Source organism: Lupinus angustifolius, chromosome LG02 (assembly GCF_001865875.1).
Source record: "Lupinus angustifolius cultivar Tanjil chromosome LG02, LupAngTanjil_v1.0, whole genome shotgun sequence".
NCBI classification, from domain to species: Eukaryota; Viridiplantae; Streptophyta; class Magnoliopsida; order Fabales; family Fabaceae; genus Lupinus; species Lupinus angustifolius.
Genome location: NC_032010.1, coordinates 1,115,178 through 1,135,533, shown reverse-complemented (window position 1 = coordinate 1,135,533; position 20,356 = coordinate 1,115,178). Strand labels below are relative to the sequence as shown.

The 20,356-nt window shown below is 32.4% G+C and overlaps 3 protein-coding genes across 3 annotated transcripts; 2 read left to right on the top strand and 1 right to left on the bottom strand.

The window, feature by feature from the left end:
* Window positions 1,630–4,449, top strand: LOC109330687 (pollen-specific leucine-rich repeat extensin-like protein 3). Its single transcript, XM_019564958.1, has 2 exons — window positions 1,630–3,279; window positions 3,337–4,449. The coding sequence occupies exons 1-2, from the start codon at window positions 1,840–1,842 to the stop codon at window positions 4,288–4,290; spliced, it is 2,394 nt and encodes a 797-aa protein (XP_019420503.1). The 5' UTR covers window positions 1,630–1,839; the 3' UTR covers window positions 4,291–4,449.
* Window positions 7,108–8,459, top strand: LOC109330677 (putative clathrin assembly protein At1g25240). The gene has a single exon (XM_019564943.1). The coding sequence runs from the start codon at window positions 7,281–7,283 to the stop codon at window positions 8,427–8,429; it is 1,149 nt and encodes a 382-aa protein (XP_019420488.1). The 5' UTR covers window positions 7,108–7,280; the 3' UTR covers window positions 8,430–8,459.
* Window positions 9,455–15,447, bottom strand: LOC109330669 (tobamovirus multiplication protein 3-like). Its single transcript, XM_019564932.1, has 11 exons — window positions 15,188–15,447; window positions 14,636–14,726; window positions 14,493–14,545; window positions 14,016–14,108; window positions 13,819–13,890; window positions 11,883–11,955; window positions 11,732–11,777; window positions 11,345–11,408; window positions 11,202–11,255; window positions 11,041–11,118; window positions 9,455–9,941 (listed from the first exon to the last, which is right to left on the bottom strand). The coding sequence occupies exons 1-11, from the start codon at window positions 15,341–15,343 to the stop codon at window positions 9,849–9,851; spliced, it is 873 nt and encodes a 290-aa protein (XP_019420477.1). The 5' UTR covers window positions 15,344–15,447; the 3' UTR covers window positions 9,455–9,848.

Here is a 20,356-nt window from a genome sequence, read left to right as displayed (position 1 = left end):
TCTTATTTTATTATTATTATTTTTGCATTTTTTTAAGTTAGTATAATAAATCAGTAACCTTATTATTGTTAGATCAGCTGCATAGGAAAGAAGATAGAAGGGAAGAAATGCAATATGAAATTAATGATAGAGATAAGGCCAAAGAGCCAATACATATAGGAGGTTAAATAAATACAAAAAAACAAGACTACCCTTTAATAATAACTGCAATACATTTAACAATTATATCTAAAGTCTAAACCAAGATTATTCTGTCAGTTTTTTTATTAAAGGATAAATACTCATCATTCCTTCTCTTTTTTGAATTTAACAACAACCCAATAATAGTAATTATTCAATATAATTTTATTATTTATTTATTATTTTCGTAAACAATTAATTAAAAATATATTTTCTTGAAAATTTATTTTTTATTTTGGAAAACAATGTTTTTGAGATTTTTTGACAACACAAAATTAAGTACTTACACTTATGAACAATCATTTATTTTATAAACAATTGTATATATTAATGATAATGGTCATGAGATTATATATGATATAATTTTGTTTAATTTCACACAAGTTTTCTATAAAATATGGCTTACTATAGAGTCAAATCCAAATGTTATAAGAGTGAATGCATATACATTATTTTTGGTTCATTACAAAATCCATCAATAATTTGAAGGATGTATTGTTTCAATAAAGAAGTATAATTTACAAATCATATCAATTTACATCGACACCTCTTAAAGTTTAATTTAATTACATTCATCATCCTTTTATGTTTATATGAATACACTCATTTCTCTTTTATATATATATATATATATGTATATATATATATATTATGTGTAATTTATATAGCTGAAAAAATGGATAAGTAATTTGTGTATTTCACTCAAAATGGGAGAATATCATTGTAATTTATTCTATATATCAATATTTGATCATTAATATTGCCAATTTTATGGATTTGATCATGACTTTGGAGCAACTCTCTTCTATTCCATTAGAGATTCCTTAAAATGATGTTTTTTGTAATATATAATAACTGTTATAACAGAAGAATAACAGCAACTACATGATAACAACACCATAGAGATTATCTATTAGTTGTTTTGCAGAAGGCATTATAATAATTTTGACTCAAAAATTATACTCATGAATATCCAAGAATGTGAGGTTAATGTGATTTTTTACTATAAAATCAAGCTTGGTGCAATTTCCACAAATAGGTGTCTTATAACAGTTTTAGTTTCAATTCTGTGCGATATTCAATAAATGTAATATTATATCTTAATATTTTAATAAATAAAAATTATATAATTTTTTTTAATATAATAAAATATATATAAAGTTTATTATAATAATAATAAATTTAAGTTTTAGAAAGATAATAGTTTCAGTGTTGTTGCTTACATGATTTTAGGAGGTAGTTTTTTTATTTTTTTATTTTTGCAGTTTATAACTTTTATACATGCAGTTAGAAAATGAGGTGTAAAAACTATCATTAAGATTAAAATAGAGAAAGAGAAATGACACCAACATATTGTTAAATCCTCACTATTAATAGTATAGATAGATAGTACATTCATTCTTGTACTTTGGTTGTGAATATTATATACAACTTATGTTGTCTCTAAATATGTCTAAAAAACTAGAGGCATGCCAAAATTTGTGACAAAGTTAGAGAGAGACCATAGTATTCGGAACTAAAACTAGATATAAACTATTTTCTACATTCCCATAATTGCTGTCAACCAATAAACTATGTCCCTCCTTAAATATAACACTCTTCTTTGTTCATTTTCTTAAGTCTCACTTAGCAGCCTTGGGCCAACCAAGGTGGTCAACTATGGCTTATCCTTGTTCTAACAAGGCCTTAGGTTGCTTTTTCTTATTTTCTCTTATTGTCTCTTCTCTTTCAACCTTTTCCTATGCTCATCTTAGGATCCTTGAGGAAGAAGGTATTCATTCGACAAAACATTTTGTTTTTGATGATGTAACATATCAAGTTGTAGATGGTATTTCACTTTCACCAGAATCTGGACCTGATACTTCTTATGATGCTGAACCTCCAACAACATTCTTAGGAAATAATGGAGATATTGCACCAGTTCCGGGACCTGAATTTGAACCTGGAACTTATGGTGCTGAATCTCCAAATGGTGGAAATGATTATAATGATAATAAGATTGTGTCTAATGAGAGGCTAAAAAATGCTTATGTTGCTCTTCAAGCATGGAAAGAAGCTATTTACTCTGACCCTTTTAATACAACTGGTAATTGGGTTGGTGAGGATGTTTGCTCCTATAATGGTGTATTTTGTGTTGAAGCTCTTGATGATCCTAAGTTGAATGTTGTAGCTGGTGTTGATCTTAACAATGCAGACATTGCTGGGCATCTTCCAGAAGAGTTGGGTCTCTTAAAAGATGTTGCACTTTTTCATATTAACTCTAATAGATTCTGTGGAATTATCCCAGAGAGCTTTGAAAATCTCACTCTCATGCATGAATTTGATGTTAGCAACAACCGATTTGTTGGTGGTTTTCCTTCTGTTGTACTCAAATGGCAAAACTTGAAGTACTTGGATATTAGATTCAATGACTTTGAAGGATGTTTACCTCCAGAGCTATTTGAGAAAGATCTTGATGCAATATTCTTGAATAGCAATCGTTTCACATGCAATATCCCAGAAACTCTAGGGAAATCCAATGCATCTGTTGTGGTTTTTGCTAACAACAATTTCACAGGTTGCATTCCAAAATCAATCGGAAACATGAAGAACTTGAATGAGATTGTTTTATTAAACAATGGTCTTGGAGGATGTTTTCCAAAAGAGATTGGAATGCTAGAAAACATAAATGTTTTGGATATTAGCAACAATGGGCTTGTTGGGACTTTACCAAACTTGGAAAGTTTGAAAAAAGTGGAAGTCATTGACATTTCACACAACAAGCTTAGTGGATATTTGTCTAACAATATTTGTCAACTACCATTGCTGTTCAACTTCACATTCTCTTACAACTATTTCAATGGAGAGGCTCAAACTTGTTTATCATCTTCAAGTTCAAATGTCCATTTTGACGACTTAAATAATTGTTTGGCAGGAAAGAAGAATCAAAAGAAATATAAGGACTGTTTACCTGTGCTTACTCGCCTAATGGATTGTAGCAAGGAATGTGGTGGTGGTGGTAATAATGTCCCTTCAATACCAAAGGCACAACCACCTCCAACACCAAAGGATGAGACACCTCCTTCACCAAAGGTGGAGCCACCTCCAACACTACCACCTGTTGAAGATATCCCACCATCAGTTTTACCAGTTTCACCTCCTCCTGTACTTGTTCAGCCACCACCTACATTTGTCCATTCTCCACCACCACCAGTTCAGTCTCCCCCACCTCCTGTCTTCTCACCACCACTACCAGTCCACTCTCCTCCTCCACCACCAATCCACTCTCCTCCTCCACCAATCCACTCTCCTCCACCCCCTGTCTCATCACCTCCTCCATCAGTCCATTCTCCACCACCACCATCAGTCCATTCTCCACCACCACCATCAGTCCAATCTCCATCACCACCAGTTAACTCTCCTCTACCACCACCAGTTAACTCTCTACCACCACCATCAGTCCATTCTCCACCACCACCAGTCCACTCTCCACCACCACCAGTTAACTCTCTACCACCACCAGTTAACTCTCTACCACCACCATCAGTCCATTCTCCACCACCACCAGTCCACTCTCCACCACCACCAGTTAACTCTCTACCACCACCATCAGTCCATTCTCCACCACCACCAGTCCACTCTCCACCACCACCAGTTAACTCTCTACCACCACCAGTTAACTCTCTACCACCACCATCAGTCCACTCTCCACCACCACCAGTTAACTCTCTACCACCACCATCAGTCCATTCTCCACCACCACCAGTCCACTCTCCACCACCACCATCAGTCCATTCTCCACCACCACCAGTTAACTCTCCACCACCACCACTAGTCCACTCTCCACCACCACCAGTTAACTCTCCACCACCACCACCACCAGTTAACTCTCCACCACCACCAGTTAACTCTCCACCACCACCACCAGTCCACTCTCCACCACCACCACCAGTCCACTCTCCACCACCACCAGTTAACTCTCTACCACCACTAGTTCACTCTCCACCACCACCAGTTAACTCTCCACCACCATCACCATCAGTACCAAAATGGGATGATAGCATAATCTTACCACCAATCTTTGGATCTGAATACCGATCACCTCCTCCACCATCAATTGTTGGATACTAAACTCAACATTACAATATCATTAACATATTTTTCTTTACTTTTGTTATAGCCTCAACAAAAATGCAAAACTCGACTTCACGTCCATAAATTCTAATGTAACTCATATCTATGATATTTTATAACGGTTTAGTTCTCGTTTGTAATAATTACGCAGTTTTTTTAGTTATTATTCCTTTCATGTTTTAGTTTTATAATTTAATTTCTCCATAAGCAACAATATTCACGTACAAGTTGAAATGCATGTGACTGCATTTGAATTTACTATTAGGGCAAACCTTCCTCCATGTTTATATATAACAGCAATATAAATATGTTGTTAAAAAACAATACAAATAAAAGATCACACGTAATTAATTCACTTTCTAAAACATATTTTATTAAAACTTTAACTATTAATTAAAATTATAACTTTAAACACATGATGGGTTGGTCCAATTATACGTGGTTGAAGGTAGGGGTGTTTGTGGTAGGTTTCAATCAATTTTTAGGCACAAAAAAAAAATCATCTGATTCAAATACGTAATTAACATGTGGTCCAATCCTATCTGATTGATTTATATTAAGATGTCTAATCCAATTTGATCTAAATATTATATGGAATTTTGGGTCAATTTTGATCAATTTTTTTATTTATAAAATATTGAAATTATGCATGCATTCAAAACTCATAAAAATGACTAAAAATTAAAAATAAAAAAATAGTGTTCAATAATATAAAAAACATCAAAAAGTGTTCAATAACAGTATAAGTAAACAACAACATAAAACAACAATAAACACTAAGACAACAACAAAAGCAAAAAATGGCAACACAACAAGACAATAATAATAATAAGACATCAAAACAACAAGATAGTAACAACAACAATATAAGCACATGTAACATGCTTTTAACAGTTAGAAAGTTTTTCACTGACGATTACTAATAATAACATTGTCATGTCAATAAAATTGATAACAATGTACATAATTAGAGTTAACACTAGAATCCTCTTCAGTTGGTTTTTGGATTGGTTCAAGTTCTAAAAAGTGTATGAAATATAATCAATATGATTTAAAAAATAGCAATATATATATATATATATGTTATAGAGTATAACAAATAAAAGAGAGGTACATTTTTGGAGTTGAGACTTAAGATTAAGTCTGGAAGACACTTAAAAGTGTTACACACTTAAACTTTACATATTATTTTGGTTCGGCCTGAATCCAAGAGGTGGAACTAAAAACCGAATTGGTCGGTCTTTAAACAAATAATTCCAACACAATCCAAACACATTCAGTTTTTGCAGTTTCGATCTATTTCGGATTGATTTTCGGTTTTAGTTTTGGATCGATCTAGATGCAAACACTCCTAATTGAAGGTATTCATATAAGGCCTAGGGCCACGATTTAAATGTTGTTATTATGGTTGTAGAATATAATATTACTCTGACTATATTCATTTTTCCAAGTGAAGCTAAGATCTCAAAGTAATCAATCCCGTAAGTTTGTGTAAAACCCTTAGCAATCGAGAACTAATCGTTTGTCTCATAATATATATCACTCTATATGTCTTCGTTTATTAATTGATGATAGTTTTTTTCAAATTTTGAGAGAAAAATAGAATAAAGTTGATATATACCCAACTCAAGGGTAGGAAAAACATGAGTTTCCAAATGAATTTCTATATTCTCCTTATCTTCCTCAAGGCTCTCCTACTCATGATAAGGTTGGAGGAAGTAAGAGGAATGCCTAATACATAACCTTAAAAGCTTACACACATATTCCGATATTTGTCGACGTCGTCCTGATCCACAATTGTAGTGTTGAACATAGCCAGACTGTGGATCACTGCCTAATATGCATGTGTCGATGCACAACCATGTTTGCCACATGCCCTAGGCATGTGATCGTGGTTGCGACCATGTCCAACATTAGGTCAGGTTGTTTTTCACTTCCTTATTATTAGCCATTTACACAACTAGGTCCTTAGTTAAAAAATAAAAATGAGGATCCTTAATTTATATAAAAAATAATGATGTGCAATTTATACCCTAAAATTTGATCAAAAACAAGGGGATCATGGTGACAAAATAAAAATGAAGCCCCAAGTTTAATTTTATTTTATGTGCAACCTTTTTCACAATATTTTGCATGAAAATGAGGATCCTGTGCCAAACATAGGACATGAGATGCGTTTTTTTCTTTTACAGTTATTGTTGCCTATCCCTCCCATGAATTTGAGATGCTATTATTTTGTCAAATTTGTTAACTTTTTATCATTCATACATCAGTGTTGTAAAAATTGGTTCGTGCCGACTAGATCAACCGGTAAACATACAGGTAAATCAGTCCCAATATTGATACAGTATAATAATTATACCAGTCTTATAATCATACCGATCAAAATCAGTCAAAATTGGTCATATTAGTCGGTTTTCAATTGAACCATACCGATCATATCAACGATTTTAATTTAAAATTAATTTTTTAATGAAAATAAAATATTTATTGATTTTTTTCAACATTAATATTATATATATATATCTAACTTTACTAGTATACGGTTTAATTTGTGAACCACCAGTTGAACCAGTATACTAATATCCTAAACGGTTTGATGATCAGTACGGTATTAATAACACTGCATAATATTCTATAAATAAATAAAAATATGCAATCCATGCATGATATTGATTAAAATCAAACCTAGAACAAAAACATAGACAAGAAAAAACAAAGTACACTTGAGACAACACATATCTAACAAGAAATAACAACCCTTGACGAATTCCAACACATCAATACCAAAAATATACAACACATTATGATTGGACAAACAGCACAATAATGCATGGTTTTGCCCTGTGATAGTGCCCAAAATATTCAACATATTCACAAATCAACAACAATTTCCACAGATTCCAAAGGAGGTGAAACAAGACATCCCCTTTGTTTTCTCATAAACATTTTGTGAAGTTTCAAAGAACATCAACAACAACAACAAAATGAGGCTATGGAAAAGGGCTGCAGGAGCTGTTAAAGATAAGTACAGCATTTGGGTTGCGAGGCTCGCGCCACGAGGCCCTTGTCGTAACCCGGATCTCGAAACCGTGATCATCAAGGCAACTAGCCATGATGAACAATGCATGGATTACAAGAATGTTCAAAGAGTTTTTAGATGGCTGCGTACCTCACCATTGTATCTTAAACCAATTTTGTACACAATTTCGAAGAGAATGGAAAAAACTCATAGTTGGGTTGTAGCACTCAAAGGGCTAATGCTAATTCATGGAGTTTTCTGTTTTGATCTACCAATTGTGCAAAGGATGGGAAGGTTGCCATTCGATTTTTCGTGCTTCAGCGATGGACATATGAGTCCTGAAAAAGGTTGGGGTTTCAACGCTTTCGTTCGTGCTTATTTCGCGTATTTGGATCATAAGTCTATTTTTATTTGCGCTAAGGCGAAAAAACTAAGCAGAAATGGGTACGACAACGGAACAAAGGAGACATTGATGGAGGAGCTGCAAAATTTGGAAAAGTTGCAAGGCCTAATTGATATGCTTATACAAATCAAGCCTTGGAATCAGCACATGAAAGTTGTTTTGATTCTTGAAGCAATGGATTGTATTATGGATGAGGTTATTGAATTGTATGATACATTTTGTACTGAAATTGATAGATTGTTGGTGAAGATATATGATGTAGGTGGAAAGGTTGAAGCAAGTATTGGACTCAGTATTGTAGAGAAAGCTGAACTTCAAGGTGATAAGCTTTCTTTGTATTTTGATTTTTGTAGAGACATTGGTGTCCTTAATGCATCTGAATGTCCTAAAATTTTGAGGATACCTGAAAAGGACATTAATGAACTAAGGAAAATAATTAATGGGGTCCCTGAGAAGAAAATCTTGGAGGGTACTAAAAATGATGTTAAGGCAAATATGGAGAAGGGTATTTCTGAGAACAATGAATCAGATAAAGGTTTGAGGACTGTGATCACTGAAAAATGGGAGGTATTTGATGATGATATAGTTATTGATGTTAAAGAAAATCCCTCCAATGGTGAAAGCTGTGATAATGTCACAACAACTAACCCTTTTCTGGAATCTTGTAGTTTGGTGCCTTATATTGTTCTTCCTGATCTAATTTGTTTATAGCAGTGAGATGTACAAACATGATTCCATTTTGATATATTCATTCATTTGGCAAATAAAACAAGAAATAAGTTAAAGTTAGTTCTCATGTCAAAAAAAATTTGATGCTTCCATTTTCCTTTATTCTCTATTGAGTACATATTTTACAATTTTAAAATGAAATGAGTGCATTATTCATGGATTTGAAAAGGATGTGTATCTAGCATTTTTGTATTGTGATAAATCTCAACCAATAGTAGTTGTTCTCTGTATAAGTGAACTAAAAACCCATACTAACTTTATTTGCAATATCTGAGATTTAAGTACTGAAGCCACTTTTATTGGATGAAGTTTATCTAACCCTCAACAAAACCTAGGGATACTTGATGAAAGGCAAAATATGTGTTTTCCTATATGATAGTTTATGTAAAAATTAAAATAATTTAAAGCATTTGTTCCAAGTTAGAAACTTCTGCAATGGATTCTACCACATAAGATGCATGTCTATCAAGGTATTGTAAACCCATACACATGCTTTGAATACTTTTGTTCTCTTTTTTTCTAGAGGGTAAGTTTCGCATACCAGTAAAGTTGTTACGTAGTAACCATGAGATCACAAGTTTAAATTCTGAAAACAACCTTTCCGCTTGAAAGAACCTTTCTTTTTATTCTCTTTTTTCTGTTGGTTGTATCTTAATAATAATTTTGGTATTTGAGCATTCAAATGTTGTTTTTCAATGGGTACCTAAGTTTCATCTAGGGAACATTGTAACACCTCAGTTCTGACATGTGACCTCCCAGATCCATGAATAGACTAAATGTGTCAGCATATTCATGGGTCTGGGAGGTCGTATATCAGAACTAGGGTGTTACAAACATTCTTTATACATTACCACTATCAATCTTTTTTCAGAAACATAAGCTCCCCATGAAATTTAAAACATCAAACAACATAAGCATAGAATCAGCATAAACAAATATTTGACCTTCACTGAAGAAATGAAAGTAGGATATGTAGCAGAAATTGATGTAATAAGTTGGCACATGACTAAGAAGTCAAAGGAGAAATACATTTTATGAAGTTGAAGCAGTTAAAAGAGTTACAGTATTTATACAAGATATCATTATTATCCCATTTTCCCAAAATTATGGTTGCTCATTGTGTTGAATTGCTAAACCACAAAATAAAACATATTGTCTGAGAGACAATGCAGATATCAGTGATAACACAGCTCAACAAGTTGTAGAATCCATGAAATGTCTGTTTCAAAATCTACAAACAGCAAGGAATGGCTTTAAAACACATGAGGACAAGCACTATCATTCTAAATATATAAACGATTGGTCTGTCTCTACTCTAAAAGTTATCCTTGGACTGTAAAAATCTTCCAACAAATTAGAGAACCACTGATGACTCCCTTTCTAGGTTTTATTCAAATCTTTTCAGCGAATCGGGTGATATTGTGTGATACCACGCTTGGGTGGAAGCTTCCTCAATATGAAAAGGACCAAAGAAGAAGGCAATATCTCCGCTAACTGCAGCAAAAATGTGAAAACTGTAAGAGGAGGAATGGTTGAGGACTTTCCACAAGTACAAGCCACACAAAGACCTTTTTTATGGCTCTTACCTTTGAGAAGCGTAATGTTGGTTTTATCATTGTAAATTACTAATGAGTAAAGTATTTCTAAAAGCATGGGGAGATATACAATTATTAATACCTACAAGCAGCTATCCAATGCCTCCCAAATGGAGATCAGAACATCAATCAGCCATTTTTTATATAAACAAAATTCCCATGTGATTGAAAGATTCAACAGATATCTAATAGAAAATTAGAAACTGGTCCAGATTAGAGATATGAACTGAACATTATTGATGGAAACCACTATGATTACACTGAATTCTCTAGGAATTCGAGAGACCTAGAACTCTCTCTATGCCCAAAGGCCCCAATTCTCTCTACAAGTGACAAGATGTCCTCACCTTCTAACTCCTCTCCTATTTATAAGCGAGATGCCTTATTTCTATAGCTATCCTATCCCCAAACTAATAACTCAATAACAGATTGTTAATAGCATTGTAACTAAACTAACTGACTAGGGATTACCTAATAATACCCACACTGTGAATTGGTGAATTATGAAACATGAATGACTTGTTATCCGGTTTAATAATTATAGCCACTTAGGTTGCAGGTAAAAAACAATTTTATCAGGAAGCAAGGTAACCACAATGTTACAAACCACAAAAAAAGTTGAATTTAGTAGGTAGAGGGTAATAAAAGTTAGTCAGACAAATAGCAGCGACTATGTCAGAGCTCTCATCACTCAGCTCAAAACAAAAAATATCAGATAAGCACAAAACAGATCCAAACATAGAAATGATAACTAGAATAGCACAACAATAAGAAATTGTAGCATGCCAGTGGCCTTGTAGCCTAGTGGCATCTCCACCTTGGTTGGTCACAAGAGGCTGTGGTGTTTAAGATTGGGGATTTGATCTCCTCAATCCCAACCCATTCACCCAGTTTCCTACCTAGATCCCATTGGGGGGCTCTTACATGCCCAAAAGTAACAAGAAACAGTAAGGTATTGGCAATGAAAGTACCATGAGAAAGAGCACAAACCGTCTTACCAGGTAATATATGAAGTTTAGAATAGGATGGTTCAAAACATCGAGGTTTGCATCTTCATTAAATGCATCAAAGCACATCTGACACACCCCAATACAATCAAACTCAATTCAAAAAGCACGAAGTTGAAATCACTGAGGTTTTAAAATAAAAGGGAGCTCACCATAATGCATCTGACAAGGAAACATAAAAAACATATGGTCGTCACGTAGCCAACCTACATTAGAAATATCATGCTGTAGTAAGGGAGGGAGCAAGTGCAAGAGAAAAAAGAACTTGGAAATATATCCTTGTCAAATTGCATACCTCTTGCAGCTTCTTACGTCGCCCTCTAGATTCAACAGGAAAGCGTTGCAGCATGAAAAATAGTCTGTCAAAGAATAGTCAGAAACAAGATGCAGAATCAGATAGGAAAAAATAGGGATGGGTATAATATATTGAGGTGTTAACTATGACCAGCCAAAAAAATTAAAACTCAATTTTCACATGTAGCTTTTTTTGGAAAAAAATATATTAATATAATTTGGCTACTCAAAATAAAGTACTGTTTTTCTTTGGCCTCCTTAATGAAAATTTCTAGCTCCAACCCTGATAGGAGTGGGAGGATACTACAAATGGGTACAGAAAATGCAAGATGTAGATAACATTCAAATTCAATCAAAATATACAATTCAAAAAGTAACAGACAATTACCTTCCACCATAGAGAAGAAAGCCTAGAGCAGCAAACAAAGAGATCCCTATTGCAACATATATAATATGCATTAGAAAAAACTCATAAAAATCACCATCAATATGACTATTTATTAATTATTAAATAAAATAAAAAAGGCACATAGACAAACCTGCAAAGAACATCTTCGACAAAATGACCAGCACACTAATAGGCTTCCACCATAATATCAGCCACAAAATAATCTGGTATACATGAGAAGAAGAATAATGAAGATGGGTAAATCAACATATTCAAAACTACTCAATATGAAAGTAACAACCACTACAACCTTTCAGTACATCTTAACATACTGATGACACAGTTAAATATATTGAATGTTAAACATCATTTTGAAAACAATACTGAAAAGAAAAGCCAAAAATTTGAAGCACATACTTGAGACTTGTATATCAGTCCCAGTAAATCCATGCATTACGCAAAGACACAAGCAGCCATAAATGTGGACAATAAACACCACTAGTATATCTTCTAACAAATGAACTTAAACAGCCTCAAGGGACTATAATGGCTTAGCAATTCCATTGCCAGTTAGGTCCGAGACACAAGAAGCTAAAGGAGGACCTTGTCATATTGACCTGTTAGTGAAGAAAAATCTTGATTATCTACAACAACTATAAAACAAAGAGCCTAACTGGTTTCTCCTAATTCATGAAAGGTAAACATTAGACAGAGGGCACTTGTTCACCCCAATAACATCGAGTGGACATTTCCACTTCCCTTTTCCACAATCCTGAGTTGACTCCCTCTACCATGGATAGAACTGTCAAACATTCATTTAAAAAAGCAATTGCAGAAGATCCTAAAAATAGTGTGTGGAAAGAGTAACCCGAGGAAGGTACGAGAGAGAGTCTTGTCAATGGAAGAAGGCATATTGGCAAACCTAGGATATTACCAGAAAGAAAGTACAAACAAGCTAGCTCTTGATGATAGCCCAAGATAAATAAATTAAGATTCAAAATCTTGAATCTAGGTTGCTAGAAAAGATCGAAAAGCTTGAATACCATAAACATATCTATTTTCCTTCGTATCTCTACAACTATAACCTTGCAATGAACAATAATGGATATCTTGCACTTGTTTCCTCCTGGCCACCCATGTAATGACTCAACTAAAGTCAAACACCCTTTAACAGTCAATTACATATACACAGCCCATTTAAACAATATGTGATCTTCTAGTGGCTTAAGAGGTACAAATTTTATCCTTGGGCTTTTACCATGCTCTTAAAAGTCAAATGACCTACTGCTCCTAAAGAACAATATCAATCGGATCAGGTCATTAGTTATTATATCTAAATGTAGAGAATAAAAGGAAAAGGAAGAGCATGGAACTCTATCTTTATGTCATCTAAATTGTGATGTTCGATACATATATAAATTAAAAGAAAAAAAGGACATAAGTTCAATATAAAGAGTTGTAAAGGTATTTTCAAGTTTGTTGATAAAGAATCTTAAAACATGATATATTACTTAGAATCCTCAAAAGGAAACATGACAAAAACTATATTTATATAATAATCGATTTTTATCCAGTTGACCAATTTTAACATTTAATTGAATTAAGTCATACCAATGGGACTAGTGTCTGATGAAATAATACCTTCAATTCATCCATTCATGGAAACATCTTTCGGCATATATAATCAATCACTTTAGAACCAAACTACTCAATGTCACTTCAGACAATAAACAAACGTAATTTAATCCAAAATTCCAAATTGTATAGAACTATATGAAATTTTACCCAGGTATGTGATTTTGTTCAGATTTCCATATTAAGATACAGACACTAACATAACAATGGATAAAGACCCTTCATATATTTACAGTAACTGACATATTACCTGATATGTAGGACTCGATCATACCATATATTGTCCAGCAATTTAATTGTATCGAGACTATTTAATTCTATTTTCTATATAAAATAAGAAATACAAAAGCAAATATGGAAACAGGAGGCAAGCAACATCCATGGCATAAAAAAACATTATCAACCCACAGTAGTGGGTGATCACAAGTGGAAACTTGGGCCAGAGTTTTCACCTGAATAGCATAAACCACAGCATTAATTGCATAGAAACTTGGTTTCAGTCCATCAGTAGACACAGCACGTGCCTGTAAAATCATTTAACACCAAGGCGCAAATCAGCCCATGGAAACAACAAAATCCACTATCACTGAAGAAGAAAACCACACGAATGCAAACAGACCACACAAAATGTACCACAAATTAACCTTGCCTGGTAATAAATCTCAGCCCAGAACAGAACCAAAAGCGCATATGTTGTAAAGAAAGCAAGACTCGGCACGTCAAGTAAGATATGGTGTACAATCTACATACACAGAAAGTGTGACCATATTAAACGTATGATTAAAAAGATTTATATTACGTGGGAAAATAACTTAAACTAAAGAGTAAATCACCATTTCAGTCCCTGAAATTATAAGCAACCATCACACTAGTCCTTGCTTTTCTGAAACCATCATTTTAGTCCATGAAATTGTAAATATCAATCATATTAGTTCTTGAAAGTATAATTATGGTCATATTAGTCCCAGAAATTTATTTATTACTATAAGGGCCTATTTGACTGACACATTACAATTTAATGGCTAAAATGATAGCTTATAACTTCAGGGACTAATTTGAAAAGTGCATACAATTTAGAGACTTAAATGATGAATTAGTTTGAATTAAAAGGTTCATTTCCATGTACCTTTGGCTTTATCTTCTCCACACCCCTAAAGAAGATGAAAACTAAACAGCGAACTGCAAAACCAGAAAGTGTGTATCACTCAATAAAAGTGTTAAAATAATAAACAACTATAACCAATATAAAAAAGTCTGAATAACACCAACCCCCATTCACCAAACAATTGAGTAAGTGAAAAACCTTCTGCGTGGTCCAACCATATTCTGGAACTCTCAACTGGATTCGAACTAATTGAACCTTAAAAATCACAAAAAATAAACAAAAATTATAAACCACAAAATAAAAAAATGGCACATTCCACAATACTCCCGCCTGGGATCGGCAGAAGGTAGATATACACAACCTTACCATCGCAAACGAAAAAGTTGTTTCCAGTATTTGAACCATGACCTCCAGGTCACAGCCGAGAACAGAACATCCAATATCTAAAATCGTGTCTAAAATTACTGGAAAAAAGTGGAAACAGGACCATATATAATTTGATCATTCTGAACAAAGCCAAAATCCTTTTAGACAGAATCAATCAATAGTTCCCAACCATGGATCAAATAGAATCCTCTACATAAATCAGTTAATAAAATAATAAAAAAACCTTTTATTGCCTCACACTAAGTTATAAAAGAATTCTTGACCCTCAACCTCTAAACCCCAAAAATTAAAATAAAAAACCTAATTGGAGAAAGAGGTTGAGATCATACCAGAGCTACGGCGGCAACAATGGCGTAGAGAACAGATAGAGTGTGAAAAATGTTATCCTGCCACGCCGGAGATTCATTGATGTCGCTCCACCAGCTGGATGATGCAGTGAGTTCAAGCGCCGCCACTACCGCCGCCGTGCCGTTATCGACTCCCATTGATTCAACGGTTACCTCAACAAAACGAGGTTGTTAAAGACGAAGAAATCACTACGAGTGTGATTCTGTGTGACGATGAAAAAGAAGATACAGCGTTAAATCTCTCAACTGTAAACTCAATTGCACTTCATTATCTCAGGAGCATTGTTTATATGATGAGATATAGATATTATCGTAAATAAATTCTAGTGATCGGATGAGATAATAATTTATGTTTTCAGTGAATATTTTGTTACATTAATATTTTTAAGGGATATTATAGAAAAATATTATTATATATTAAAATATAAGTTATATTATTTAGTTAGTAAAAGTATTATATGTATTTTGTTTAGTTTTAAAAATATTTTTATAGAAAATAAATAAATAAAACATATGTCATGATTTTATTGATCGAGAAAAGACAACTTAACTGCTTATAATTTGGTTGCATTCATTAGGAAATAAAAGGAAACTGAAAAATAGTGAAACTTGCCTTTTTGTTTTCTTTTCAACATTTGGAGAAAAACTCAAGATGAGAATATTAGTAGTAAATTTTTCATAATTAACTCTTTTATACATTTAAAATATATATAATTTATGTTGGACATGCTAATAAGTGTTATTAGTTTCCAAACATTTCAAAAATAGAAATGATACATATATATCAATATTATTATTAATAACAATTACGAGTATTTGTTGTTAGTTTGGGTCAATTTTTATGCAAAAAATTATTTGATCGAAACACATAATTAACATGTGGTCTATTTATGTTAAGACATTAGATCTAATAAAGTCCAAATATTATATGAAATTTCTACCTAGTTTAGATCAATTTTTTTAATAAAATAATGGCATTGCATATACACTTCAATCAAAACTCATAAATATAACTAACATGGTAAGTATAATAAACTTTAAAATATTAAGTATAATTTAGGAGAGAAAAAGAATTCACCAATGAAAAACACATTAAAGCAACAAGTCAATTGTGATAAAAACAACAACAAAATTAACAGCAAATAGTGGTAAAACAAGTGTCAGTAATGGACTAATGGTAAAACATCAGTAAAAACAACAATATGAAAATAAAATGAAGCACATTTACATCACACCATCAACAACCACTAGCTAGCAGCAAATTCAACAACACGATAGAAATATTTGAAATATGTTATTATACGAAGTTTCACTTTGCTTAGTATTATAATAGATTAAAGTATTAATATTATATATTGGACTTATATCTCTTGTTGTATATCAGATATAAGTACAAAATAGAAACACGTCATGAGCAGGTGGACTCATAGATAGAGTTTGTAATTTTTATTATTCTCTTGTAATATATTGGTAGCCGCCCAGCGTTCCCAGTGACATAGGCGCAATTGGGCGAACCTCGTTACCAAATTCTATTGTCTTCTTCTTTTATACTTATTCTATGTATTTGATTGTTTGTGGTCAACGCTGCACAACAATCGCTTCCGCTGCATCAATACTTAATTTGGTTCGGTTTCAATCACTCTTATTCTTAGAGTTGGAACCAAAAACTGAACCGATTAGTTTTTAAAAAAATCAATCCAACATAATTTAACCATACTCAATTTTTGCAATTTTGGTTTTATTTTAGACTAGTTTTCAGTTTTATTTTTGGACTAGTTTGGTTTTGAGCACCCTACTATATTTTTTTCTCTTCAATTTCTTTCTATTTTCTATTATACGAAACAAATAAAAAATCACTAACATTTTCTACTCATTTTCTCTTCTCAATTTTTTTCCTCAACTTTTATTTCCTTAACCTTTCTTTTATAAACCAAACATAGTGTAAAACTTTTGAGGTGTTAATAAATTTTGCTCCAATAATAAATAATGAATAAAATATTTGGAATCTAGTTTTTTATTAAAAAAATTATATCATTACTTTTATTAATGAAATATCTCATAAATTTTATTTTTCTCTACAAACCTCACACTTTAAGAGGGAGACAAAATAAAGAAGGAAATGATTTTGAATCTCAAATTTTACTTTTCCATATTTTTAAAAATATTGTACCAAACAAATGGTTTTTAGGAAAATTCATACATTTCATCATCATCTAAATTAAAGATAACTTTTATCTTTAATTTTATGTATCATTATCATTAGAACATCGCAGCTACCACCATTTTATATCCTTATTACCAACAAACCATCATCTCATATTACCATTGCCCTCCTCCCCATTACTATCACCATCACATCATCGACACCACCACTGTCACCATTGGCATCATCGACACCACCACTGCCACCATTGACATCATCGACATCGCACCCACGCGAACCCCACCACAACTATATATCATCTTCACGCTAGTATCACCAATGTCACCCTACCACCGCGTGTATCCTCATTATTGTCAAGTTACCAATCGTCATTGTTGCCACAACCATAGTCACAATCTCTTCTACTCCACCATACCATTGCATTATATTTAATTCTCCAAAAGGTTAATGTGTAATTTCTATCATTATTTAAGAGTTATTTATTGCTTACGAGAAATTGGATTGAATAAGAGTGAAAGTTAACCAACAAAAAAACAATGTAAAGAAAGTTGAGTAGTGTTTGTTCTAAAAAATTGATTTACAAAAAATTACATTCCTAATCTCGTTAAGATATAGAACTATTTAGAGTTTATTTTGAACTTTGAAAATGAATTTAAAGAATCATTTCGTAGTGGCAAAATAAACTAAAGCAAATAGATGGTAGAAATAAATTGACATGACAAGTTTATCTTGATTTACTTCACCTTGAAGCTATGTCGAGTCCTTAATTAACTACTAAGATTTTCCACTATAGTTAAATCATGTTTCTACGATGAGTAAGTGACCCAAGTATTCAATTATTAGACTTTCAACCTAGATTGTTCAAGTTAAAATATTCTTTTTTGCCAAGCCTTTTTTCTCACAAAGTTTTAGCTAATAAGTAGTTGAATTTTCATAGGCAAATACAAAAAAGTGGTTTCAATTGTGTTTGTTAACTTATTTTGGAAAATTGCCATTTTCTAAAATCTTTTCCAACACAAGCAACATAATGATGAATGTTGAAACAATTTGATAAAAAAATTTCTACCACAACAAAAGAAAATAATTATTTGAAATGCTAACATCCTCAAGTCGAAATAATAAACTAAAGGAATGAAAAGATAATAGATAAGAAGATTGGGAATAAAGTATTTTCTCATATAATGAGATAAGTTATCACCTGTAACCACTATAATTATGACACATGTCCTATTTTTTTAGTTTTTAGAAATATTTTTGTAAAACAAGTTAAATATGACATATATTATAATTTTAGTAGTCGTATGAAATAACTCATGTCCTGATTTGAGGAAATATTTTATTCTCAAGAAGATTAACATGACTTATCCTAGTCAACACACCTTAGCTACATTAGTATACCACCTCCTCTCATAATCAAGTATTTGCAACCTCTCCAAGTAACATTTGTTATTCCAAACCTCTATGAAACATTATCTAACAAAATAAATTGAAGGATTTGATCTAATAAACTAACTAGATGATGGTATGAAAGTGTATTAGAGACTTATTATTTTAGGTATATTTATGAGTTTTTGAAGTATATGTGCATTGTTAATCTTTTTTTGGATGTGAAGTTTATTTAATCTTTTTTCACAAAAAAAACCATCCAAATTGTACTGAAACTGTAAATAATTTTTGGATCGAACCGACTTCGAATATATCTAATCTCTTAGATCAATGTGTAATGTGTCTATTATGGATAGATGATGAAAGATATATATGAACAAAAAACTAGGTCATACAACTATGAAGTTGATCTCAATTTTAAAGAGGAAAAACCTTGTAAGAGGTTTAACCAACATCATTTTCACAATACATATCTTGTATACACACAATGCCAAAGAAGCAAGCAAGTTAAACCTAGTTTTCTTGTGAAAATGAAGTTTCAACCTCTAGATCACACAAATAGTTGTGGCAAGCCTTGCTTGAATAAAATATGGATTTGTCATTATCAATAACTATTCTAGAGATTCATCATAACTCTTCATAATATATAAGGATGAGTCTTGTTACACCCTAATTTTCCGTTGAGCAATGATTATATGATGGGTTGAAGTTGTCACCATATTTTTGCAGTCAAAATATAAAAAACATTTTTTATACCCATTTCAGGTTGCATTAGTCTTAAATTTAATTTTTTTACCTCAATAAGAAATCAAGACTACATAATTCTTGAGTAGAAAGTGGTTTGTTAGTTTAGTTTTTATTTTATATTTTGCTCAAGTTCTTTCTGAGTGTAGAAGGGTTAGCCTGATCTTGATTGTTTATTCTATTTTCTCAGTTGCAGATGTTGAAGGAAGCCTGATTTTACTTATAAATCCTTTAAAAGATAGAGCCGATTGCATCTCTCTTTCTATTGATCGTAATTCAAAGTCCTCATTTAACTAACATGATCAATTTTAGTTCAAGTTTTTCAAGCTAAATAATGAGTCGAGTTTCGAATAAATAGTTAATTGGTTTGATTGTAATCTCTATTTATTTTGGAAAATGTAGTTCCAAGAAGCATGAAACACAAGTTATCATATCATTGTTCTGTCTTGATCTTTGTGGATATTATGGATTAGGAACCAAAGGCATTTAGAGTTTTGAGTGCATGGTTTCAAGATGTAAATTTTGAAGCTAAAGTTTGGAGCAAATGGAAAGACATACACTTATATGGATGGCTTTGTTCTCAAGCAAAGGAATAAAATAATGTTTTGGTTTGATATATGAGAAGATTGATGATACAAATGCAAAGATTTATGAGCTACACTTAAATGTTGAAATTAGTTAACTCTACTTGGAGGAACTACAAAGATCTAAACCTTAGGCAAAAAAATTCAAAGCTCAAAAAATGAATGAGAGACCCATTTTCCAAATTCAAAAGGGAGATACAAATTCCAAATATTTCCATGTTCTAATCAACAAAAGGAGGACCCATAATTCCTTACAAGGAATCAATATTAATG

What these genes read in the sequence shown, in the direction of transcription:
- LOC109330687 (XM_019564958.1), top strand. Translation starts at nt 1,840, where the DNA reads ATGGCTTATCCTTGTTCTAACAAGGCCTTAGGTTGCTTTTTCTTATTT. An exon ending in CACCTCCAACACTACCACCT is followed by an intron (nt 3,280 to 3,336) that starts GTTGAAGATATC and finishes GTACTTGTTCAG; the next exon opens with CCACCACCTACATTTGTCCA.
- LOC109330677 (XM_019564943.1), top strand. Translation starts at nt 7,281, where the DNA reads ATGAGGCTATGGAAAAGGGCTGCAGGAGCTGTTAAAGATAAGTACAGC.
- LOC109330669 (XM_019564932.1), bottom strand. Translation starts at nt 15,343, where the DNA reads ATGGGAGTCGATAACGGCACGGCGGCGGTAGTGGCGGCGCTTGAACTC. An exon ending in TGGAGAAGATAAAGCCAAAG is followed by an intron (nt 14,109 to 14,492) that starts GTACATGGAAAT and finishes CTGTGTATGTAG; the next exon opens with ATTGTACACCATATCTTACT. An exon ending in GGGCTGAGATTTATTACCAG is followed by an intron (nt 13,891 to 14,015) that starts GCAAGGTTAATT and finishes ATGATTTTACAG; the next exon opens with GCACGTGCTGTGTCTACTGA.